This window comes from Paralichthys olivaceus, chromosome 2, assembly GCF_024713975.1.
Source record: "Paralichthys olivaceus isolate ysfri-2021 chromosome 2, ASM2471397v2, whole genome shotgun sequence".
NCBI classification, from domain to species: Eukaryota; Metazoa; Chordata; class Actinopteri; order Pleuronectiformes; family Paralichthyidae; genus Paralichthys; species Paralichthys olivaceus.
Genome location: NC_091094.1, coordinates 3502221 through 3528618, shown reverse-complemented (window position 1 = coordinate 3528618; position 26398 = coordinate 3502221). Strand labels below are relative to the sequence as shown.

The following is a 26398-nucleotide window of genomic DNA, read 5'->3' as shown; positions in this document are numbered from 1 at the left end:
AATCTATATATATATTCATATTCAAAATAATATATTCAATATTTACATCTGTCCAGAAACCTCGAGGTGAAATCAGAACTGTCCAAAATACTCAGTCTCATGGTTGAAGCACTGACAGTGAGTACTTTTACACTCGCACCAAATACTGGGTGAGCAGTCTCCTGACCTTTGAAACTGAAAACCTGCGTAATACTATATTTAATCATTCTAATCAGTGATCAGAAGATCTCACTGCACATACGTAATGGTCTGTCGAGTTTCGTTGAGACAGAAAATAAACGTAGGACATGTGATGGAAGCTTGGAGCTCTAAAAATACAAACAGCATACATCCATATGTAGCATGTGACTATGAGCGCTCATCACTGCAGCGTGTGCAACGAGCTCCAGGTTCATACAGTGAACACACATGCACAGAGCAGCGTGACTGTGTTTGTGTTTTCCGTTCTGGACACATGAGACAGTCATCTTTTCACTGATTCTCTGCAGCTTCCTCTGTAATGAAGAGAAAGTGCCGCGGAATAAAAACCTGCAGCTCTGAGACGTGAAAACTCGTCCTAACTGTTGGTGTTTGTGGACACAGACACTGAGGAGCGGTTTGTCCACGGAGGCCTGCTGAGATGCAGCGTCGCCCTCCTCCCTCTCCTCAAATGTCTCTGATCTGCTGCGACACATGAGGTCAAAACACAACTTTATCACGTTACTCCTGTGAAGAGAAGGGTTTTGTTTTTCACTGCGTCTAAATTCTGACTCCCCTCATGTTTCCCTTTCGATGAAGCTGCGTCAGGTTGAGTCGCCCACAGGTGAATACATGAAACTTCAGGGTCAGTTTTATTTGTAAGTGAAGCTCGTCCTCTGGAGTGAAAAGACAAAATATGAAAGATAATAATCTGGAGAGTCAGGATGATATTAAAGATAAAATTTGATAGATGATGATATGATCTGGGAGGCGGAGAGAAAAAGGTTCTTGGTACAAATCCCAGTTCGGGATTACACACGGACTACACATGTCTGGGGTTCAGTCACTTCACACTGGATGAAAACACTGAGGTAGTTTATTTGCAGCAGAGCAGAACAGACACTGATGATTTCGAAGGTAAGATGTTCTCCACCCTCCTGTGGATTATTAGTGAACGATGTGGTTTCTGCAGCCGTGTGACAGAGGAGGCCAAAGAGTTCATGATCCTTTCAAAGCACAAAGATGAAGACATGACCTCATGCTGCAGTTTATTTCCTCCAGGTCGTAGGTGGAGGTCACGATGACTCGACCACGAGAGAAGCTGGAAATATAAAAGGAAATCGGTTTCTTTACATCTGAGTCAGAAAAACTCCACAAACACAAGATCCGAACTATTTTCAGGAGGGAAAGAGAAAAAAAATCTGTTCCAGCTCAAACTGGGCTCGGGGCCAAAGTGAGGGGAGGAAGGAAGGAGGAGGAGGAGGAGGAGGAGGGATGAAGAGGGGAGGGAGAGCAGGCAGGATCTGTGGGGATTGCAGGGGTGCATGGAACAGATGCAGAATAACTCGTCCTCAGCCAAACTGCATCCCGCCCAGCGGGCTCTGCAGCTCTGCTGATTAGAAACACAGTTCAAGGCTTTATTTCTCACACACAGATCCGCCCACACTCACTCTCCTCCAACAGCTTTTATCTCATGTCTCTTCATTTTATAAAATTAGCAGCTGTTTGGTTCCTGGATGGACAAAAAAACGTCAAAATCAATTCTTCGTTTTGACTGGATTAAAGTTTTAAACAAAGAATCTTTCAAAAATGATTATAAGATATAAAATGAATATAAATTAAATATAAAAAGGCTTTTCACAATAAAAGCACAGACAAATTGAAAAATAACAGAACTTTTTTTGTATTGAAATGACATAAATTAACGTGGTCATATATCTCACGCCTGACATCCTTTTCTCTGTGATCATTTTACGGACATTTTTAAATTTATAGGACAACATGAGTGTGAAATGGGGGAGAGAGAATGCGGAGAAGACGTGCAGCAAAGTCGCTGCTCATAAGCTGAAATACGTTAAATGACAAGAAAAGGTGAATCATCACATTCGTGTTCCCAAAAACATTTTATTGGCCAATCAACGACCACAATGTGAAATAACTGTTCTACAAATACACTTCCTCCCTGTATTTGCTTAATATTAGCAGTTTATAGACAACAGGCCTAAATAAAAGAAAGGAGAAACTCTGCAGAAAGTCCGGAGCCTATCACTCGGACATTTATGTTCACAAATAGAGCCCCTCTGGAGAAAGTCTGGAGAGTCTCCGGAGTTCAGTGCAGGTCTGACACAGCCTGCGTCTTGTTTTCACTCTCAAACTACGTGTTTGTAGCATTAAACTCCAAACTACATCTGCACAAATCACTACTTTTGTTCCTCTCTCACGATTAGAAGTTGCAGACAACAGTCGAACAGGTGCTTTAACAGATCAGGGTTAAAAACCATGTATGCACGTTCCGCTCTTTCTAAAATCTTAAATAAGTGATGGGCTGCAGTGTTTTTTTTTTCAGTGTGAGCAGAGGATGGTTCTGAGGCTGTGGAGCTTTTCCAAACTGCCGTGATCAAATTCGGCAGGAAAGGCCTGAAGACAGCGACGTGGTGGTTGAAATTCACATCCACGTTTAGCCACAACAGAAATCTGTCTTCTTTACATGCGTGATGCAGCGCTGCTCTCATCCCTCCTCCTCCCAGAAGAGGCATCATTTAGAAAGTGCAGGATAGACAGAGTCAGGTAAACATCCACAATGGCTGAACGCTCATTATGTATGCATGGATGCCCGTCTGCCTGAAACATTTGCTGCACTGTGACTGCACCTCGCAGCGTTTAGCTGTGATTTTAAAGCCTCATCCTTCATTTCTGTGCAAACGACGTGGGCGTGATACTTTTCTGTTTGAGATTTGTGCTTCCGGAATGTCTGTTTTGCAGTAGGTTTGTTGATGTCACATGTAGTTACTGTGCGAGTAATAGGACTTCTGCAGGCTCAGCTGTGGTTGGATCTACTCTAATCGACAGTTTTCTGTAGCTCATATACAGTCCATCCATCTGTCTGCAGAACACACGCAGCACCATGACTCAGTTTTTCCAGCTGTCACTGAGTCAATTAACAAAATGGAAGTCATCAGATTCTCTTTATACGCGTTCACTCATGTTCTGTGTTGTGTGTTTTCTGTTTGTGTGTTTCAGAGGAAGCTGTTGACAGTCGTCATCCATCAAGTGATGGAGGTGATGTCCTGCACATGTTTTCAACGTCTTTGTTAAACCTCCATGTTGAAGCTGGTCAGGGATGTGATTTGTTTGTTTTGTTGCAGGAGCATCAACTTGATGCATCACAGTTATTTCAGCTTAATTTCAGTCAACAGTTATAAAGCTGTACAGCTAAAAAAAATATAACACATTTATTTATTAGTGATAATGTACTTGATGAGTTTATTAAAATGTTTAATATAAGAAGGAAATTAACACTGCTCCAGTTTTCCCCTCCTGACTGCATACAACACAAAAAGTTCTATTACATGAGAACAGTTTGAGTTAAAGGTGGAAAATATGGACTAAACATTGCAGGAAAAAATAAAGTCATGACCCTGAAGTCCAGTTTTAGAAAAAAGGAAAATAACTGAAGATGCATTTTAGAGACCAGATAATTTACTCGTTACAGGATCAACTTCTCTACTTGTTTTCTAAATTAAAGTAGTTCACTATTCATCTCAACAAAATTATGATTCAATTCTCATATTTTTCTTATCAGAACATAATCTTTTGTTTTCAAACACATAGAGGAAATGAATCATTATCAAAATAATCATAATAATCCTGGTTAAACATGGCCGATAGTAACCGACCTTGACACGATGTTAGTTTCATGAATGGCTTCCTCTTGTTACTTCACCCATGAAAGAAGAAAAGTTGATGAGAGGATTTGTGGAGACGCAGCAACTTCAAATGAAATTATATTTTAGCTATTTGATTTACATCTGCCAAACTTTTCTTTTTCACAAACAAAAGAAGATGTAATTCCATCAAATGATGTTTTAATAAAAATATCATTGGAAACGTATTGTATCACTACTAAAGAGGATCAGTTGGAAGAAGATGTTTTTTAAACACTGAATAAAACTAGAAATCATTCAAATCAGTTGTAAAATACACGTGATCTTATTGTGTTTCGTGGAGTCAAATACGCATCAAATAAATCATCTGCTGAACACATTTACTTTTTCAGCACCAGCTTCCTCTGCACACAAAACAAATTCAGACAAAATGAAATCCATAAGTACAAAATCTGGACAAGGTGACAGGATGTGTGTTGCTCAACAGCACGGAAATAAAAGAAAGAAGAGGATTTAGTTTAGAAGTTAGTGAACTGGTTTAAATTTTTTCTCTGTAATAAATGTGTATTTATCCAATCTCATATGAGCAAACTGATGTTGCATTTGCAGGAAATATAAGACCCAGTACCGCCACGCTCACTCCGTCTTGTTTATGCTCTTTCTTTGCCCTGGTAAATTAAATGTGTAAGCGTTTCAGTGCTAACTCAAATGTCATCGCTGGAATTATTATACAATTTCAGATAAACCACAGAGATTCTATTCGTGGGTACTTTCAAACCTGAGATCCCCATTTTTCCAATATAGTGATATTAAATTTCCATTAAAAATGAAAAACCTTGCAGTCTCTTCTTCCGTATCAGCGCTCTATAACCTCGGCAGAAACAAATGCAATCTAATGACGGCAGCCTTTTGGTTTGAAAGGTCACGCATTTGATTCCTGTTGCTGCAGTTTGTCTTACAAACATGGCGTCATGTTTCACATCGTGTTTCACTCGGAGCTCGTCACTGCCTTATCATCACTCTGAATATGACTCATCAGCTTTGTGTCTCAAATGTAAACGTGCACATCTAAAGCTAATCGTGTTGTGAGGTTTAACTTCTACATTTCAATTAAATGACCTTGATTTTGCATTTAAACAACAGTAACATTCAGATAATATTTGAAAAGTCCATGCATGTGTGTTTAAATTCTTCATGTAGGTGTGACACTGGTTTTATGTACCAGCATGCATTGTGTGAAAGGTGTTCACACCCACGTTACAACAGCTCAGAGTTTCAGCTTCTAATAACGACCGTAACAGGATTTAAGTTCTTCAGAGCTAAGATGTGAGAACTCTAATGGAAGGTAATGATCTGAATTATTTCCAGCTCATGCGTCTTCATACTTTTACTACTTTACATGTATTTCACATCAGTTGTTTGAAGCCATGTTATCTAGGTTGTCTTCACCAAGCTTTGATTAGAGGGTGTTAACTTTTCCACATATATATAAATGTCAGGATGTAGAGACGTCTCAAACTTCACAGCTACATACACTCCACTGCATTTTATTTTTGAAACACATCTCTGTGTTTAAACCTGCTGTCCACACCACGCATTTTAGTTTGAAAACTCTGGGGTTGCATTTTATATCTGGATGTGCAAAAACTGAGAAATGTGGAAAAGATGACAGTCACCAGTATTCTCTTCCTGATTGGTTCTTATAAGTCACATGACTTGGCGACCATTGTGAATCCAAAGCGATGCTAACACTTACTGTCAGTGACAGTTCCACCTCACCGTCGCTCCAAGGAAAGAAATTCCTGCTCTTACTTTTCACCATCGCTGTTCCTCGTTTGTCGTATTTTCTGTAAACACAACCAACTGCAGAGGTCGACAATCTGCTTCCTGTTTACACCTGCACACACATGCCTAGTGTGTGTGAAAGGTCACATGATACAGGGTGTGTTAGGATGCACAAGTTTTTATTTCTGATGCTGAGCTAGGGTGTGGATGGAGATCGTTTCAAAACAAAAACATGTTAGTGTGGACGTAGCCTACGCGAGCATTGGCCCTGCACTGTCCAAGATGGTTTGAAACACTAGGTGGCGTCATAAACCACATGAATGGCGAATTCTCTTATATGCATTTCATTACAAAAATGTGTTTCATTAAAGAACAGTCATGTAATTTATTTCAAAGTTTCAAGTTTTATTTGTCAAATGCAGTTAACACAGGGTCAACAGTACAGGACAAAAAGAAACCGCTCAGCTTACCGTAAAAAAAGTCCAATCCAGTCCAAACTATATACATTCAAAGTTGCTTTAACTTTATGGACTGTGTGTGTAGTTATCGCACCATGTGTGTATTAGTTGTTTTACATTTTTCAAGTGCAAACAGGCAGGAAACCAGATGTTAGAGGGATGTTAGTCATGAGTTGACTGCAAAGTTTGATTTGAGTGTGCAGTATCAAATCAAATTTACTTTATTGTCCCGTAGGGAAATTTGTCTTGGGTCAAAGTACGATGGCACCTGCAGAACAGTACGCAGTGCAGCAACAACAAACACTTCACAAGGACATATCACGTTAGACCCCGAATAATAATACAGAATAAAAGTGAGTTGAATATCGCACCTGTCTTAAAAATGATAAAACACTAAAAGTAAATAACAAGATAAACGAGAGTTGCGGTTCAATAGTTGAAACTCAGGACAGTGACAGGAGGGTGGAAGACTTCAGGTGAAGTTCGGAGAGGAGGTGAGTTCCATCCTCTCGGCTCCAAACACAAACACAACCCACCTCAAGTCCTGCAAACATGAATGGAGATTGTCTTATATAAAATATCTGTATTTTAAAACCAGCACTCAAGTGTTGCATTAAAGGACAGTCATTGTGATTCAGTTTGATTTCAGCAGCGGCAGGTTAAAGACTTGGGGTGAAGTTAGGAGAGGAGGTGAGTTCCATCCTCTCAGCTCCAAACACTAACAAAACCAAGTCAAACAAACGGAACATCCGGGAGACGCAACCTGATCTGCAAAGGACGTGGAATGTCTCCTGTCTTTTTTTTTTTTTGTCCTTCACAACCGGTAATGATGGAGGAGAAAAAAAGCGACATGATTGGTGGATGCAGGCAGCGGAGGAGAAGTGTAAACCCCCTGGTTGTGCGTGTCCATCCCCTCTTGTTGTTTTTCTCCTTCTTTCAATGACCGGAGCAGGAGGAACCGGAGCAACCGGAGCAGGAGGAACCGGAGCCGGGCAGCTTCCCCCGAGGATCCCCCTGCAAGTCTGCGGTAAGGACAACAACAACAACAACAACAACAACAGCTCCTAGAATAAACAGCACGCGTGCATGAGTGTGCACGAGTCTCACATCCATGCGAGCAACCCAGGAAAGTGGTGGTGGTGGTGGTGGTGGTGGGGAGGGGGTCTTTAAAAAACACACAATCACACAATACACAATGGTGTTGCCCGGGGCTGCCGCGGTAGCTCTCAGACTAACCCGGCAGAGGCAGCCGGAGACCCGCTCGCCTCCTTTGCGTGACAGCTGCGGGGCCAATGGCAGCGTGCACGGGGCCAGCTGCGCCCGGCTGCAGCCAATGGAAAAACGCGGAGCAGCTCCCGGATCCGGAGGGTGAGGTTAGGCTGGCTGCCGGAGCCACACCGCCGATGAGAAACTTCCAGCGGAGCCGAGCAGAGCTGCTGCCGCTGCGGCCGCTGCAGTGGCCATTTTAGGTAAGAAGTTTGTGGAGGAGGCTCGTGTGTGTGGAGGTTGTGCAGCCCCGGGATGTGTGCGAGAGTCCGGCATCCACAGTGAATGAACCCCGCGGATCTGCCTCCTTTATGTGGATCAAACTCCTCTTCCTCCTCCCTCCTCCTTCCCTCACCTCCTCATCCCTCTCTCCTCTCTCCCCCTCCCTCCCCTGCCTGCTAATTTTTTATGCATTTTTCTAAACTGTCATGGCGATTTTGTGTCCTTGGAAATAAAAGAAGAAGAAGCGCCAGTGGGGTTTATTTTCTTGGTTTTCCGGGCGGAGGAGATGGAGACGTCTCGCCGGTGAGAGCGAGCGAGTGTCCGGAGCAGGTGAGCGGTTCACTGTGGAGGCTTTTTGCCCGAGAAGGAGTTTTTTTAGCCGCGGTCCACACGTGTAAAGGAGCCGCGGCGGCTCGCATGTATTTACACCAGCGATGCGGGGACATGACAGAGCTAGCGGAGGAGGCTAGCTGTGTAGCCGCGGCTGCTAACGCGAAACGGGACACGGTGTCTCCGTCGGTTGTGTCCGTCCACCACAAGTCGCCCTTTAGCTCGGAACTTCTCTTTACCCGGGATAAACTTGTGGGAGTCCAATGGCTAAGCTAGCTGCGCGTTAGCCCCTGCGTCTGCTAGCCAAAACCCCACAGACGTGTAAGCTAGGTCGTTAGCCTGTTAGCCCACCACCACCACCACCAACCCCCCCTGGAAACATTAGTAGCTGTGGCAGCCAGGTGTGTGTCTCTGTCTCTCTCTCCCGGGTGAGTGTGCGTGTCTGTGCGGGGATGTTGTGCACCGTGAAGCCGGGGTGTGTTTGTCCGTGCATCCAGTGACTTTCACCGGGCCAGGTGTGACACCCCTGGGCATCAGACAAAGGCTGCAGGAAGCTAACCCAAATCACAGAGCTCTGACTGCATGCTAATTCTACTAAACAGGAATGTGCTAAAGTAAATAAAGGTTAATGTCTTTTTTTTTTTTTTAGTGTGTGTGTGCCTCCATGGCTGAATTTGATCTCTGGACCGGGTCATGTTGGCAAATTTATATCAGTCACATCAAGATAAAATCAATATCGAGATAAACATCTTCATACCAGTCGATAATTGATAATTATCACGATACGTGTTATCTTTTAAGTTTCAATGCAAGTGTGTCACAAACAAGTGCCATTCAAAGTCCCTCTTATAAAATGTTGAAGGCTTCATGACGAACTGTAAAAACAACGACAGCGTGGTTCCAGAAGTAAAAGTTCAGTTTCTGATCGTTAGTCGTAATATCGTAAACGGCGAAGTACAACTTGCCACACGCCAAGAGACTGCGAAACAATGTGATCGTCTCTGCAGAAGACACAAGTCTTTTTGATATCAACTCTGCTTGAGGTAAAACTTGTAGTATTCACAAGGTCGAGGATTACCACCCCCCCCCCCCCACATTCCTCAGGTGTAATAGCGTCTGATTGGTGGAGCCGTTGTTACCATGGACACGCTTACAACAACTGCAAAATTCCATCAATCAACCTGTTTTTTGTGTACGTGTCTTAAGCATTGCATTGTGGGCTAGCATGTCAGGTAGGTATGTTTGGCTTCCCAAGCATGAAACTGTTATTGTTGTCCGTATGACGACTGTGCCGGCACAAAGAGTTAGTTATCCCCACCATAAGGCGTCAATGCCTATGAGAGTCCAGCGTTAAAGCAAAACTCAGTCAAGCACGCCAAAACAGCGTCCGCAGATTCTTCATCACATTTTCCGTGTTTGGTGTCAACTCTGCATCGGTTGGGAATGTGGATGGTTTTGATTTCCTTACTGTGATGAGCTGAAAGGTTGCTGGTTCCATTCTCAAAACTGTCGGGGTGGTTTCTGGTTTGACACTGCTGCAGCAGTTTCAGCACCCGGCGTCACGGTGGCCCAGCGGTTAAACGTTTCCCTGTGATAAAGCCCCTCGCTCTGCCTTGGTCTTGTTGTGTTGTTTCCATGCTCACCTTTTGTTGGTGTGTCCTCCTTCAACCAATAGACAAACAGTCTAGACTGTCCGAAGAGTAATCTGAATGGGTCTGTCTGTCTTCTTGTTCAACCGCTGTGATATACTTTTTACTGCCTGCTTGCAGAACTGCTGCCGCACTTTGACTCCATCATCAAAAGAAGTTGCACGGGTGAGGAGGGGGGAGCGGGGACGGCGGCTTTCCTTCCCCCCCTCCTCAGTTGTTGAGACAGCTGACTGCTGAAGCAGGAGTTGAGCCATTTGTGTCTGGTGTAGCACGCAAACTTAGTTCTACGTTAATACGTTCATTAAAAAACAAGCAAAAGAATAATCTGCTCTCCTACTGATGTCAGATAAATACATGACGGCAGATGTGTTCAGCTGCTGTTTGTAGAGAAAACAATGGGATCAGATACTGAGTTAAACACCAGAGCTGGCACTGAACATGTGTTGGTTCTTTTACTGCACACCTTTACACAGTTTATGTCTTGTTTGCTTATATAACTTTGTATTTGTTCTCAATATTAGGTCATTTTTGTGTATATTGGACAATACCTCAAACTGTGCATTTCTACTAGAATCATTGTGATCTTTCAAAAGGGACATAGGTTTATGTTTTTATAAATAGTTTATAAATGTGTAATAATGCACATTAGGCCCATAACTGAAATGTGTAAACTCATGAATTATTAATTAATCCTACACTTCTACAAACTCATCTAATAGTCCCCAGTCTCTCATTGATTTTAACTCATGCACATAGTGTCCAACAATCATGTGTTAATAGGACACCAAAAGGCTCTGTTGCATTTTACACATTATTTTAAAACAAAACAAATTGTAAACTATGAAATCAATGTACTAAATATGTATTAACAGTAATTAACTTTAGGTTATAGAAAACTACTAGATTTTTCTTTCATCTGCTGACTTAATAACCTTCTAGTTACAGAACATGCTCTTCCTGCACAGTGATAAGTCAATTATTAAAGTAGAGTTGTATGTTTTTGATGTGTAAGAGAAGAAGAAGAAGCTGTAACTGTGTCTCAGTTTCATTGAACAGGAATTAATCCATCTCCAACTTTAGAAACTAACACTGGCACTTAAACTTTCCATATTAACAAATGTTTTCCTTAATGTCCTGTTCTTTACATCGGGGGAGAGAGTAGCATACCAACACCACGCTAAAACAATTTTCTTTGGTTGGTGCGATGACTACTTGAGTAGTCACTTCTCCAGAGGACTCGTACCGCCTACTCAAAATCAGCTTAAAATAGTCTGTAGTAGGGCGATCTGATAGCCGAATAGTGAGGACACGCACCACATGGGGGCATACTTCTGGAGCAGCAGGCCCCCGGTTAGATTCCTGGCTGTTAGGACCATTTACTGCATGTCTCTCACCCCATTTCCTGTCTCTCCTTCACTGTATCTATCAAAGTGAAGGTATAAGGCCAAAGCAATGTAGTTTAAAATACACCAGGCACTTTGTTGTCACATGTTATGTTCATAAATCTACTTGAGATGCTAAGAAAACGCCTTTCAGCAGAGCCACAGTGTATTTAGTTGATCTGGACTGGAATGATGTGAGGCTGTCAAACACAAACTCATTTTGTCGCTCCAGATCTTTACAAATGCAAGTCATGCCTGTATTGATGTTTTAGTATTGAATCAAAGTGTTATGTTAAACCAACCAGAAAATTGAACAGTTGCCCTAGTTTGTGTAAAACCTCTTTACTCATTGTTTTGAGTGACATGTTCTTATCAAACGAAGCCGAAGTCAACTGTATGACACTTTTTTAAAACAAACGTTTGAAATTCTTTATAGTTGAAGAAAGGGTGTATGGATGTGGTAAAAGTTTAAAGAATATTTCAATTCATGACAACACATGAAACAAAAAGTTTTTTCCAACAATGGAAATGATGGCAGCCTCATGCTCTCTCTCTCTCGTAGGCACCATCCTGTCATTGCATGAAATAAACAGAGCATAATATGAAGCGACAAACAGCATGTATGGAAGGATGCAAATGTCCCAGTCAATTGCTCCAGACATTCTCTTGAACTTTTTTCTGCTGCCCCAAAGGAAAACGTTTGTAAATTGTGAGAGTGAGACCATGTGGGGGAAAAAAACAGGAAAATCTGGAAACTTCACAGAAAGCAAGTGGACGTGTTGAAGAGGTTTTCTAACATGTGACAGATGTGAAACTGGAAGAATACAAATATCTCTGGATGAAAAAGAGGAGCCGTAACAAGTGGAAGAGGCAGACGGGGATGTCGAAACGAGATTCGAGAGCTTTTATTGACGAGGCCGGACGCCGGTGTGGATGTGCTGTAAACAAAAACACTGAGGTTTCCACAGCAGAGTTAATGCGTCATGTCCTGCCTCCAAACTCCAGAAAATGTCAGCACCCAATTTTCCTCACATTTTCCAGAAATCCTTTCTGAAAACGGCCGTTGTGGAATCTGGCCTGAGTGCAGTCTGCGTACATCGCTCTGATGCAAATGTTTAACATTTGTGGAGGTGAAATAATTTTGTCTATTGAATCTTGGCATATGGAAGACATCATTGGGTGCGTGGGGGGAAAATTTTTAATCTCTAAAGTTGATTCCAAAAGTCTGTTCAGACAGTTAAACTGAAAATGTATATTAATTATTAGAGTGATTGACAGAATCTCAGTTATTTAAATCATAATGTTTTTGTGTCTGAGTCTGTCGATCTGGCAAAATAAGCAATTTGGGGACGTCACCCTGGTGAATTCTTTTTAAAAAGAATTCCTTAGTGGTTAAACAACTATGAAATAAACAAATACACAAACAGACTAATCAAAAACACAAATATTCAGGAGTTGACCCCTTAAAGGGAACATTAGCAGCGAAGAAGCTTGGACATCCTTGTTAAGTGCTAATTATAGACCATGGCCTATTTATGCTGGTGCAGTATACAGACATTTTAAAATATACACATTATCTGAGCTGGGTTCATTTCTGCAACTGGTCCGCCAAAATTGAAGTATCTTAGATTTCGGCATGGTGATGGAGTTCAGTGAGCAGTCGTGTCTGTAAATATAACAGACAATAGTGAAAATGTCAATGTTACAGCAGCAGACGAGGTCAGTGAGAAGATGATAACTGTCATGAGGAGACGCCGTGGAGATTGGAGGTGATTAGTGATTTATCCGATTCATCTGAGGGAGCGGAGTCTCACTGTGTTGTAACCCGGGCCCGGCTGCCTTCTGACGGCTCTGTCCGCTCCTTTGTTTGTTCCCTCGCGGGAGCTTTGTACAGCTGAAGCAGGGACGGAGCGAGGAGGAGCTGTGTTCCATTTTAAAGACGCACTCGCCTCTTTGTGCACGCCAACACAGACGCACACACTCACATGTAGGAAAACAGGGTTGAATTTGGTTTGATTTAGCGCAGCCGGCCGCTCCTCTTCGTCCCTCAGCAACAGTTAGGCTCTTCTGCTCTTTAGTGCAAGTGTTTGATGAAAGGGAATGAGAAACGACAACAGCTCTGTGCACTGAGAAGAAAGATTTTGGTCTGTGTGTGACGTATCAGCCACTTTTTCATATCATAAATTCACTGAAACTTAGATATTCAAAATCCTTATTAGATGTCTGCTCGGGCCACAATTTTCTGTCCGAATCTAACCGAGCCAGAGACAATTAGCCGACGCAACCCGAACCAGACAGGCAATCTGTTTTTGGTGTTTTTGTGTAATCCTGCTGACAAACAAACAAACAGGGACAGGACAGGGGGTTAACACATAACCTCCCTGGAGGCAACTAATTATTTAGAGCAGATCAGGATAAGATTCATTAAAAAGTTGAGACATTTTTACTCGTGCATATTTGTGAGTGGTGATATTTTTCCAGCCAGTGTAGAACTGGATACCCAATTCACATTTGGCCCTCTTTGTACTCAGTTGTTTCATTTCTGAAGTCGGCATTCTCTTGCATCAATATATTAATGGCTGACAGGTGCGTCTGGATAAAACCACTTGGTGCAAAACTTTGAGAAAGATTCCACACGATTTTAATTTATGTGCTATGTCTTTTCAAGAGGAAGTGTCAGAGAGAACAGGAAGTCTGCATTTTCTTTACCTTGCCGTTTCCCCTTTCTCTGTTATACGTAATTACTTCAAGGCCACAGGAGTATTATAGTAAATCTGCGGTCAGGGCACGAGGGCTCTTGCTCCCTGTTACTTGTATTTTTGGTAATGAACTTGAATGAATGCTATGATGTATTTTACCCTTTCAGAAGATGTAAAACTTGAGTGATTCGTTGTGATGCATGCAGGAACATGTGGAGTGTGAAGAGGAGGTGTTGTGGGTATATTTGGCTCAGGTGGGTTTTGGGTTTCACTCTTTCACTTTTGTCTTTCTAAAGGTCATTTTTATGGCATTTAAAGGTCCAGTGTGTAAGATTTAGGTGAAAGGGAACCATTGGCAGAAATTGAATGTAGAATAATCCTCATGATGTTTTCACTAGTTCATTTCATCTAAATTGTATGAATTGTAGTTTTCTTTACCCCAGAAAAGCCCCTTTATATTTAAATACTTTATATTTACATCGAGGGGACCCTCTCAACGGAGGCCGCCATGTTTTTTCACATTAGTCCAGACTGGACAAACTAAACACCTTTTGAGTTTTTATGACAACTGAAGCTGCCACAGGTTCTTTTTCATGTTTGGAAGGAGATGGTGAGGTGAGGGGTGTTCAGCTGCAACATGAAATTCAAACACTAGATATCACACAATTCTACACACTGTACCTTTAAACCCTAGAAGATTAGCCTTTTACACATTTGCCGTAAAGATGAGGTGAAGATGTGGCGACGCAGAGCTGAGTGAGACTCTACAGATAACTGTGTTTAATCCTCTATCAAATTTTAATCTTCTACAATTGAAAAGGATCCAAATTATATAGGATAATGAAGCATTTTATGTAGAAGCTCTGCCGTCGCTGGCAGAGGATGAAATTCCAGCAGTGCTGAGCTATAATTCAGGATTTCCTGCATTTGGGTATTTGTGTTTCACAGATGTCCAAATATTTGTGTGTTTAAATTTACTGAACACTGTGTATTTGTTAACATTTAACAACAAATCCACACCGTGATAACTTGATTATTTCAACCTCTGTTTCCAAATTAATATTGGTTAACTAAGACAGAGAGAATTTCATTGCTTGCCACTTGTGGGTACTCGCACAACTGCAGCTGAAACATTTCAGTCTAGCTGCGCAGACAACGGAGCAAAACACAGAGTCTGAGATCTGAGAAGTGAATTTTTGCAGGGACAGATTAGAATATGGCAGTCCTCCATACTTTAAAAAATAATGTGAATCACTGGCCACATTAATATAATACAGGATTTCATTCGCCAGCAAAGCGTAACAGACAACTTCTCCGTGCCAATTGTTTCCCATAAAATCAATGCTCTTTGCATCATATTTGCATATTTATATTTTAATATACTGTTTTCACTTCTAACCGCAGTGTAAACTTTGTGTCAGAATGTAAATGAGGTTTGTCGAGGGCGTGTGGTGAAAGAGACGGGTGTTCTCTCTCTCTCTCGGTCCCTTTATATTTCACACATGTGATTTTTATAAAACCCTAAAACTTCTCATCCGTTCAGTTTAATGGGAAAAAAAACAAGTTCTGTTTAATATGATATGTCAAATATGAAGCCTCATATCATTTTAATGAGAGTTAACGGTTTTAACAGAATTCTGGAAGGAGCAGTGACCTCAAATAAAAAGTACTAATGGGCTTATTTAACCCAGCTCCCGTCCGTCCTGACTAACTCTGTAATATAGATCATTGTGTGCAGCTTGTTCCATTTACTGGGTCAATGAGAATATTTCACACCTGAAATTGACTTGAGCCACATGTGGAGGACACAACAAGGCTCTCCGCAGCCTGTACTTTATCTCTATAAAATTTCATTCAAACTATTCGTTGCTTGCTTGATTGACAAAGTGCACAGTCATTTAGTGTCTCCATGGCAACAGGAGATGAGGTTACGACGGTGAGATGCTGCATTGTCGTATTTTCACTCTGGTTCGCTCTCCTGCCGTGTTCACCGTCTCGCTCCACGCCCTCTCCGTGACATGTCCCCCCGCACGTGACGCATCGTGCAGGCCCCACCTTCCAGGGTGGAGCTCGGAGCATGGTGGTGTTTGAGGGGGGGGGGTGCGTCCCACATAGCCCCCAGCACTTAACTGATCAGACTTACCAGCTTGGTTCTGTCAACACACTGTCTGCGGTGTTTCTCCCAGAGATCGGTTGTCAGTCCAGCTGCTGATCAGGGTTGACTCTGTGTCTGTGTTGGTTTTTATAACCGCTCATGCCAACAGCAACTTGTTTTTCCAATTCCAGATAAAATGCTGATGCGACAGGTGAGAACTGTCAACTCACTTCCTGCGTGTCTGAGATTTTGTCTCCAGCGGAATGAACCCAGATCCAGATGTTTGGAGCCTTTATGAATTGGCTCTTAACTGAGCCTCAGTCAGGATGTACCAGCTGGCAGCGAGCTGTTGGAGTGTATTATGCTTTTTTTTAATTTTTTTTTTATTCATTTATAATGAAAATACAGCAAATTTGAAATATGGTTTCTCAGTGTTTCTTTCCTCCAGTTAAAAAAGTTAAATTTTTTGTGAATGAAAAAGTTCTGCAAAGTTAAAATGACATGAGGTTAAGTGTTTGAGACAGAGGCTGAAAAGAGGAGCTGCAGCAATGGACAGTTTGAGTTAAGTTATGTTTTCTGAACATTAGAGAATGAAAACCTTTTCAAGTAATAACACTTATTCAAATTATCAACCTGAATACAACCAGTTGATGTCTGTTTAACAGATTAGACACAGATAAAGCTGAGATTCATCATACGAGTGCCCTTAAGATGTGTTCTATCCAGCACTGTTCTGAACGACAGGTGTGTGGGAAGGACGGAAAGTTGTACAATTTGAACACAGATTTTTCTCTCTCTCTTCTGCTTGCAGCATATTGTCTTCATTGACAGTGTTTGTTGGAAGGATTACGTGTCACCCTGCGTAAAGATGGCATTTATATGAGTCTGGTCTCAACCTCTGTGCAGATGCTGCAGCTCTCCTCGGTGGTGAGAGTGAGACGGGGTGGGACGGCCCGGCTGTGCCTGCTGCTGCAGAGTAGCGTACGACAGATGCCATTTTATCATCCACGTGTTAAGCGGTGGAAAAGGGCAATTCTGCTGAATGTGTATAAAATGTGAGAAGCACCTGCTCTGTCCGAGAAGCTCTGTGAGGTCGGTGTGACCCGCTGAAGACACAATGACCTGTTCTGAATCTGCTTCAGCTTTCCAGCAAAGTGAAACAAATGAATGAATAAATGATGGAGAATTAAATGTGTTTAAAGTTCATCCAAACTTGCAGAGTACTTCCTCACATGACTAGTTAACTGGATAAGCAGCATGAACCTTTAATGGACTAGTTCTCTAGATTAAATCCAGTTTCCTAACCCAAGCAGCCGCCCAGTAAATGAAATGTGGGCTTTGTGTTAATTGCATATAAAACCACGCAGCCATCTGCCGTCTGATAGCTGCTGTCTGCTTTTGTTGTAGTTCAGCAGCACTTTGTGTGTTGCTGTGTTTTTTAAACCTGACTTAGGTGGCTGCAGAAAAAGCTGTTTGGCGATCAGCCTCAGCTTTGGATACAGATGGAAAACGCTGGCAGTGTTTATATTGCGGGGCTGGAAAGCCAGACTCTGATTTAGAGTTGATGGTACAAAGTGAAGCTCAATCAACGATGCTTCTGTTGTTGTTTTTATCCTCGGGTTTGTCTCTTGTGTGTTGAATTAATTTTCTCCACAACAGCCATGACATTTGAGTTTGCTTTTGAGATTTGATAAAGATTACATCTAGAAGGAGTCACACAGGCATCACTCACTCTTTTCTTCCAAGGAAAGACATGTATAAAAAAAACCCGGATGTAATCAATTTTGTGATGACCAAAATCTGTAAAATGCAGTTTCAGAGTGAATGATCAAAAGTTGCTCTGGTGCTGTGGTCAGAAAACTGGAGACTTTTCTTGTAGTTTGTGCTGAAATACTTTCATTAAGTTTCAGGCTTACTTCAGTGGTATTTGCCTTGAAGGGAGAAAGGTGAGTGCTCATGGGAAGTTTCTTAGATTGAGCCGCCTTGTGAAACCAGTTGTTGTCCAACCTTCTATTCTTCAGATGTGTTTCACTACATAAAAATGTTGTAGTAAAAAGTTCATTCATTCATATTATATCCTTTTTTCACTGCAGTTGACTCATTCTCAGCTGACATTAAAATCACACCGCAGCCGAAATAGGAATCTGGAGTGTGGATGGGAAACCTGCCACCTTCAGATACAAGTAAATAAACCCAGAGCAGGTTAGAACCAGATTCTTTTAAACCCCTCAGGGAGTTAAAACAGGAAAATGTTTACCATCCGTCATCAAGACATGTGTTTTAATTTGGCTGGAGCTTTTTAAAGACTTCATTTCGGGTGTAAATTCAAATCCCCACAAACCCAAACTCATCCTGAAACAAACTTTGTTATATATTTGCTTTTTTCTAAAGTTTATTGTGAAATAGTGTGTGTGGAGCACTCAGTCACTTCCTGTCTGGCTCGGAGGTGTGTTCATGTGGAGGCAGGTGTGTGACTTCACCTGCTTGTATTGAAATAGTGTTGAATGCAAGTAATGGCAATCTGACAGATGTTACACACTTTTTAATTTTTTTTACTCGGTTGTTGCTCAGTTTTTGTTCACTATGTTTTTAGTATTGTCAAGTGCAGGCTTTAATAATACTTCCTGCATTTCATCTGGTTTTCTAGCTTACAAACACGGAAACTTACATTATCTCTAAAACTGATTAAATGTAGGAAATAAACAGAAAATGATTAATGTTGAATGTAACTTTTGTTGTAACTTTATTTAGTTCTAGTTCAAATGGAACAAGTAGTGATTGACTGCACCAAACTTTGTTCATATTGCAAGATCAACATATTTCTTGCAACTTGCTCAGTAGGGAACTTGTCTGACTTTATTCCAGCGTTTTCGACGCAATGCAACAATCCCCAGGAAATAAGTTGTGTCAGGTTGTGTGTTATTTTTTTATATTGTTGTACACTTGACACATTTACAGTCGGTTTGAAGACATTATCTTCAGCCAGGACGGAGTGCAGAAAGGTGAAGACGTCCAGGCAGAGTGCAGCTGAGTTTCAGCTCGGGACAGACAGGCAGCTGAAAGTAATGAAACAGGACAGGCAATGAATTTAACAGATTTTTCTACCGCTGCTGTCATGAATAGGTATCGTTTAGTCTGGTCTATATTGCACATTGAGGTGGTTAGGAGGGTGGTCGTGGTGGTGGGGATAGACTTTTATTTTTGGCTCGGCTGTAAAAGTCACCACATGCCACAGATGTATGTGTTTCAAGACATTTACAAATTTTATTCCCCACATAAATTGAGGCACCGTTACACAATACTCTAGTTTTGTTATAATCACGGCTCCATTTTCTTCTTACTCTCGTGGTACATGTACATAACAGCTGCCATCTTCGCCCTAACTCTGTTTTAAGTCCCTTGATGGCAGCAGCTGGGATGAGAAGAGAAATGAGTGTGTGAATAAAGCTGTTTTCAGACATGCACTGAACTCTGGAGATGCTCTGGACATTCTCCAGAAGGGCTGTATGGGTTAACTCAAAGCCTCCAGACTCTAAGTGGACATTCTCCGTCTGGTAAAATGTCTGGAGAAAGTGTGGAGGAGCTCATATAAGAACACAGCATGAGATCATCTGCAGTATTCACGCAAAACGAATGAGTGTATTGACGACTTTTCTAACACGTGAAAAACAAAAAACGCACAAAAAGAGAACAAATATCTCAGGATGAAGAAGCGGAGCCATACTCGTAGAAGTTATGTCAGGAGAGCTATTGTTGATAAGAGCTGGTGTCGATGTGCTGTATACAAAAATATCTGATCAGGGTAAAATAATACATTACATCCTACCTCTGCTGCACCACCTCTCACCCGACCGCTCTGCAGATTTCTGTGTTGTTGTGAACACGTCTGAGTGGAGGATCTCCTGCTGAGTGCCACTTCTATGGGGTGACGTGTCTTGGATGTCTGAAGAAGCTCCATAACATTTGGTTGATTTAGCTTCATTTTCTTTTGTATTTCGTTGCCACAAAACGTAACACAACGTTATGCTGTTGTGTGTGTTTGTATTGTTGACCAGCATGACACGGTTTCAGTATTTGTTTTGTGTGTATTTGTGGAACTAATGTGACTTCTGTCCTTTTCTTTTAACAGATGCAGTGAAGGGATAGAAGATGAAAATACACAAAAAGGACAAGCAGCAGGTTTGTTCTCTCTCTTTCTTAAACACACACACACACACATGCACACAAAAGTAGGTCATTTATAAAAACCTTCGCACAAGAACAACAAGTGTGTTTAGTGTGAACATCTTGGACCCATTCACGACCCCTTTTAATTCTACGATGCAGCCGAACTCGGAACCTGTTGCATGTTTGCCTTCGTTTTTGAGTTTACTGCGACTGTACCGTCACTTTCGACTGAGTCCCATTGACAAAGTCTGGGACCTGTCAAGTCAAGTGGAGGAGAGAATTTTGACCTCGACGCAACTTCCACTGTTCTGGGATCAGGTGTCTTGCACCCATTGTTGCACAAATGTGTAGCGTGGAAGCAGCTGAAAGTAGGAACCACGCTTCATGTATTAGATCTGATCCTATACTTGACTCTGATTGGTTTGTAGACGGCGTCTGACGTCGGTGTGTTGTCAGTTGGAGAGGAGGGGGGTGCAGTAGTCTGTCTGTTTGAATGGAGAAACGGAATGAAGCGCTTCATCTGGTTGCCATGGTAACATCATGACGGTACTACTAGCGGCATCAGCACCTTCAGGCGCAGTACTCCACAGTACTACAGTACTACACACTAGTTCAAATGCACCAAATGAACGTCCTCGTGGTTCAAACGTATCGTCGGAGGTGAAGACTGCAGCTGCTTCCTCTTCTTTTTCTTCTTCTATTTTTTTTTAATGCTGCCTCACTTCCTGTGATTGGTCATGAAATCCAAACTACCTGAGGAACCTTTCACACCTGATATTTTGGTTCAGACTAAACTGAAAGGTCGGAAGGTCTCAACCAACCCAGGGTGAACGTGCCCTTAGTCTTTACAGTGTTGAACTACCTTCGTGCTTTTGATGCTGTAGAGCGGTTCAGTTCCAGGTACGTTAGTTATGTTGGTATTCCGGACGATGCCACGCTCTGTGTAATATTCATGAGTCAAGCTGAGCAGAGTGATGAGTCAGAGTTTTTGCAAGTGCAAGGTGACACAGCAGTCTCTCAGCTGAGCACGAGGCCTCCGCACCGTAGAGACGGGGTGTCAGCGCTGTCACAACAGTAAAACACCATCCCCTCATTTTTATTGTCATTATTTGATTCTGTCGACTGTGAGATATTCTCCCCAAATTTTTCTAAATCAAATAAGTTTGAGTAAAAAAAACCTATTGTCTTTAGTAGATATCTGTTCCTTATAAGAAATAATCATGAACACCCACTGTTTTTCAACACAAGTCCTGTGAAACTAAACAGAACATTATAAGAAAAGAAAAAAATGAATCAAAACAGAATACAAATGGAGTTATGGGCTTAGATATAATTTTTTCACACAGTCTCATGTGTCTGTAGCAAACCTCCTGGAGGAGTTATTTTTATTGTCTCTTATTCTCTTATAACAAAGGACACATTTATACAAATCGAACACATGATTTTCTTTTTATCAGTGGCCTGGTGCGTGACTTGACAAGACTTTACAGTTGTGAGTTTCCATCCAGGGCCATCATCATTATCAATTCTTTGATTTATGACCAAATACCTGCAAAAAGACACAATATTCTCATGTCCCACTTTGTGTTGTTCTGATTAACATTATCATGAGCGAAGCTGAGGCATCACATATTAAACATTAGAAGATGAAAAACAACCTGAATTGAGGTGGCATAGATACATCATGCAAACCTTAGTGTGCTCACAAAATTGTAACATGAAACCAAAATGAAACCTGGTTCCAACCCTGGTTTGGTCTTTCAGACAGGAAAAACTCCCCTAGTCACATTTTCTGTGATGAAACGGCTTTATGGTCAATTAACTTAATTCCCCTTTGGTTCAAGTGTTGTAATGTTGTTTTTTTGATTGCATCTTAATTGGTGTTTATCTGACTTGTGTATAAATATATTTGTCGAAGCCTTCAAAGGACAAACTCCTCAATCAATAACACAACAGGCAAAGTGAGTTTGTACTTCATTGTGACGCCGCGACGCTTGTATTGATCATTTCCTGAGTCACAAGAGGTTTATTATTCTGGCCGGAGGAAAAGTTTGGCTACCACCATAATTAAGACGATTGTAGGTTTACAGTGCTGAATTAAAACCTGGTGTTTACGACAAAGTTGTTTACAAAGAAAGTCTGCAGTAGTAAAAGGAAAATAACTTGCCCTGTACTTTAGTAGTGAGATATCAGCTGGAGGTGATAAGGTGGCTCTGGCATCTCGCCATCTTTTCTAGTGGCCGAGTTATCTGGTTATAGAGATAGATAGATAGATAGATAGATAGATAGATAGATAGATAGACATACTTTATTCATCCCCGAGGGGAAATTCTTTTGTTCCAGCAGTACAGACATGTGCAATAAGTACAGACATATACAATAAGTACAGACTTTTTTTTTTACATGTAGGATATGGTGACTGAGTTGTTCAGACAGAGCTAAATTGAGGCAAAGTTAAAAGTTTAAGTTAAAAAACAGAGGAGACTAGTTGAATGTTTCAATAATCAAGAAGCATAAGAGCATAAAAACATTAAACCATAAAACAGTGCAAGAGTAGATGTGGTACAGCGATAAAGTGATAAAAACAGTGCAGGTAGTAAGTGATACATGTGCAAAAGAGACTAGCTACTATATACAATCTACGAGAATAACATCTACTGATATTGAATACCAGTCATTATAAATAGCAGCGAACAAATTAAATTTACTATGCAGATGGGAATAGGAGACTTATGTAGTTAGGTTAAACCTTCAGTTGTTACAGTTGCTACAAGGATTTACTATAGAACCTGATGGCGGATGACAGGAATGACTTCCTGAATCTGTCCTCGTGACAGCGGAGTTGTCTGAGTCTGTGTGAGAATGTGATCCTCTGAGCCTGGAGGATTTGGTGGAGAGGGTGGCCGGGGTTATCCATGATGGATAGCAGTTTGTTCAGCATCCTCCTCTCCACCACCGTTTCCATGTTGTCCTGTTTGCCGCCGATGATGGAGCCGGCCTTCTTGATTAGTTTATCAAGTCTGTTAGTTTCCCCGGCTCCAATGCTGCTCCCCCAGCACACAACGGCCAAGAACAGTGCGCTGGCCACAACGGACTGGTAGAATATCTCGGTATTATCAGGGTAACAAAAGAGTGATAACGTTATCAGGGGAACTGATGCCGTTCAGGTAATGTTTAGAGAAAGCTGTCGGAAGAGTGACGGCGCAGGAAGGAGCGTGATGTTCATTTACTCTCGTTACATGAAAAACAATTCTTTCCTCCATTTGAAAAAGCTGCAACCAAAGAAGAAAACTTTGTGAAACAGTGAGGTCAGTCGTCACTGGTGTTCCGTGGATACAGTCATAGATTTATATCTTTAGTCATGAAACGGACACTGTCAGTAAACCACTCTCTGGACAAATGAAAGCCTTATATCACTCAGTTCACGTCTCCTTGCAGCTGATTGTCACTTCTGTGTGAAGCCTCTTTGAACAGTTGCTTGACTTTTGCTTCTGTCGATGTTTGACACGTTTTGGGCTCTGATTGATTGATTGACACGGTCGACAGAATCGTGTTGGCTGTGTCGCACCACGCAGCTCTGTGGTGCATGTTTTTTTTTATCCTGCACATGGGAAGCAGAGTGTTGTTTTCAACTTTGTGTGTAAAATAACAAAAAAAAACATGGATGGGTTTTCAGCCAGAATATTTTTCGGGAAGGTTCCTGCAGGTTATTAACTTTTGGATTGCAGAGTATGCATGGCCCATCAGATACTTTAAATATTTTAAATTAAATTACCATTATATACTTTTATTAATGATTAATCTTCATATTTTCTCTATAATTTAACTTTCCATTCCCTTCCACCTCAAGTGACTTTTTTGAAACATCTTTTTTCTCTGCGCTAAGATTAACACGCGACGATGATGTAAAACAGTAAAAAGCATCACACGCTGTCAGCAGTCATCATCATGTCGGCGTATTTCCATATTAAATAACAAAACACTTCATCGATTATCAAACTTGTTCACAGCGCGTCTGCAGTGACAACAGCCGCACTATAAAAGTGATGAATAAAGGAAAACTGCTCTGAGCTGTGACAGAGAATTTTATTTCCCCACTCAATATTTTTCTCTTTATAATCCATGAATCAGCACACGCTGTGTGAAACTGGGTTTTCTGCACTTCAAGGTAAAGCAGAGAAAAAAGTGAATTCCATTCAGTCCTAGGCTTTGATTTACTCACTTTGATCATCTCTCCGTTCTCACCTTAACAGCTGAAATGTCCATCTGCAGCGTCCCGCTCGCCACCGCCGCCTGCTCGTCCTCGCCTTCCATCGTTTTTAGTTTTCGTTCAGGAAAGTAGCTCATCTCTGAGCAGGACTTCCTTCCCTTCAGTTTGTTTTGGTGGACTCATCCTTTTTTCTACATTCAGAATTTTCTCATTCCTCAGATATAATTGATATAAAACTGGACATAGAAACATGTTTTTTTATGTTAATTAACCATCAAGCTCATTTTAATTAAATGTACATCAAGCTGAGTGAAGGAGGGATTGGTGTTTTTCAGCTTCCTGTATATCATGTCATGTTTCCACTAATCTCTCCTTCATCACAGGCTTCATCACATTAAACACAGATTGATGCAATAAAAAGCTTGAAGATTAGCTGACGATTAAATATTAACCAACTACACAGTCACTGCTTCTCACCTCTGAAGCTCTCCTTGAGGCTTTTGATGAGGTTTATGTCAGAATTCATCAGTGTGACAGTAAATAAGGTGAAAATCGTCTGCCTCATTATGGCAGCTTTCTAAAACTAGGTTACATGTTTCTTATATTTTTATTTATGAGCAGGAGCAGTAAGAAGTCACACAGTTTAATCACAGCAATCAACATATTGGAAACACGCCGGAATGGATTTATTGAAACACAAGCGTCTTAAACACGGTGAAATGGTTTCATATATTTAAAGTACTGCGGTAAATGTGAGTCTTCAGATTAGTGCTGATGCTCAGTCGATTGGAAAAGAGAGTGAACTTTTTACTTTTTTATTTATTACCATAGAGACAAACAAGACATGAGGAGAGAAACAGAAACAAAAGTCCTCAGACAGTTGTGAAATGAGGACGATGCAGAAACACGGTCGGTGTCTCTGCATCCCCCCCCACCAGACGACTGCTGAGTGTCCGGGTCATTTATCAAGTGAAACACCAAACACTTCCTGGTTCCACCTCCTCACAGGAGAACATTTTCTGCTTTTGTCTGTTTAATATTGCACATGGAGTGTTGGCCTGACAAAAAAAACAATGAGCAGGAATTGAATAATAATAATTTACCAAGGGAGACGGAGGCTCTGCACGAGAGTTAAAGTTGTAGCACGAGCAAAGTAGTGAGCAGATATGTGACAAGCCAAGCAAACAAATACCAAATTTCAGTAAGTCACATTTTCAGATATACTTTGTCTTTATCGATGGCTCTTACAACTGTATACAAATGTGTAGAATAACAGGAAATGTTAAGAATTGTACCAATGTACGCTAAAAATCGACGGAGAGCTTGTACTTCTGCTCTGGCTTCGTGCTGGATCATTAATTTTCTGAACCTTAATGTTCTGATCTCAACAACCCTGGACAAATTACTAAGTAGACTCCAATCAGAGTAAATGTATTCATATTCAGTATGAAAATATATTCCTATTTTGGATCAAAATAGGAATATATTTTCATCAAACAGTCAATTACAAAAATAATGTTTTGTATTTCAAATGAGTATTCTGAATACATGTATCACAAGTACTGCCCATCCCTGGGTAGCAGTGCAAAGGGTGTTAGCGTAGCATTAGCGTTAGCCTCGTTCACTAATTGTGCTTGCTGTGAAAGGAAGCAGCAGCATCGCTGAGACTGCAGTGCTCATGGTCTATATTCGTGACAGAGAGACAGATGCTGTGTGTGTGTGTGTGTGTGTGTGTGTGTGTGTGTGTGTGTGTGTGTGTGTGTCTTGTTTGTGAGGCTGTATTATTGATTCATAGGCAGCGTGATTGCAGGCAGCCTCCCTCAGCTGTGTTCGGTCGGCTTTACTGGGCTGGCAGCGCCTGCTACACTGCAGTACGTCACTTGAGGCTGTGTGTCAGTGTGTGTGTCTGTCCGTGTGTGTGTACGTGTGTGTGTACGTGTGTGTCTGAGAGATGGTGTGTGTCTTGGCACGAAGGACATACTGTGCTTGGATTTTTTTTTTTTTTATGCATGTAGTCATTCATGTAAGCACATTTAGCCGTGACGCTTGTGTGTGTCTGTGTGTTTTTAAGCGGGGCTGTTGTAAGTCATGTGTGTGTATGTAGCCAGGCAAGTAAGCACATTGAGCCATGCAGTGTTGGTGTGGGAGTAAGGTAGAAACTCCTTGTGTGTGTGTGTGTGTGTGTGTGTGTGCCTCTGTAGTTGGTCATGTAAGCACATTCAACCATGACGTGTGTGTGTGTGTGTGTGTGTGTGTGTGTGTTTGTGGGCTGCAGTTGCTCTGTTGTTGTGGA

The 26398-nt window shown here is 41.5% G+C and overlaps 1 protein-coding gene across 8 annotated transcripts in view; it reads left to right on the top strand.

The window, feature by feature from the left end:
• The first annotated feature begins 7008 nt into the window (after positions 1 to 7008).
• Positions 7009 to 26398, top strand: part of chd6 (chromodomain helicase DNA binding protein 6) — a 68221-nt gene continuing 48831 nt past the window's right edge. For 5 of the 8 annotated variants that reach the window (XM_069531642.1, XM_069531661.1, XM_069531675.1 and 2 more), the window contains exons 1-2: positions 7494 to 7903; positions 19858 to 19907. In XM_069531642.1, coding sequence (XP_069387743.1) covers positions 19878 to 19907 — 30 coding nt within the window. In that variant the 5' untranslated portion in view covers positions 7494 to 7903; positions 19858 to 19877. Of the gene's footprint in view, positions 7113 to 7415; positions 7904 to 19857; positions 19908 to 26398 lie in introns of those variants that run through there. The other 3 variants (XM_069531653.1, XM_069531620.1, XM_069531631.1) reach the window with 2 other exon arrangements.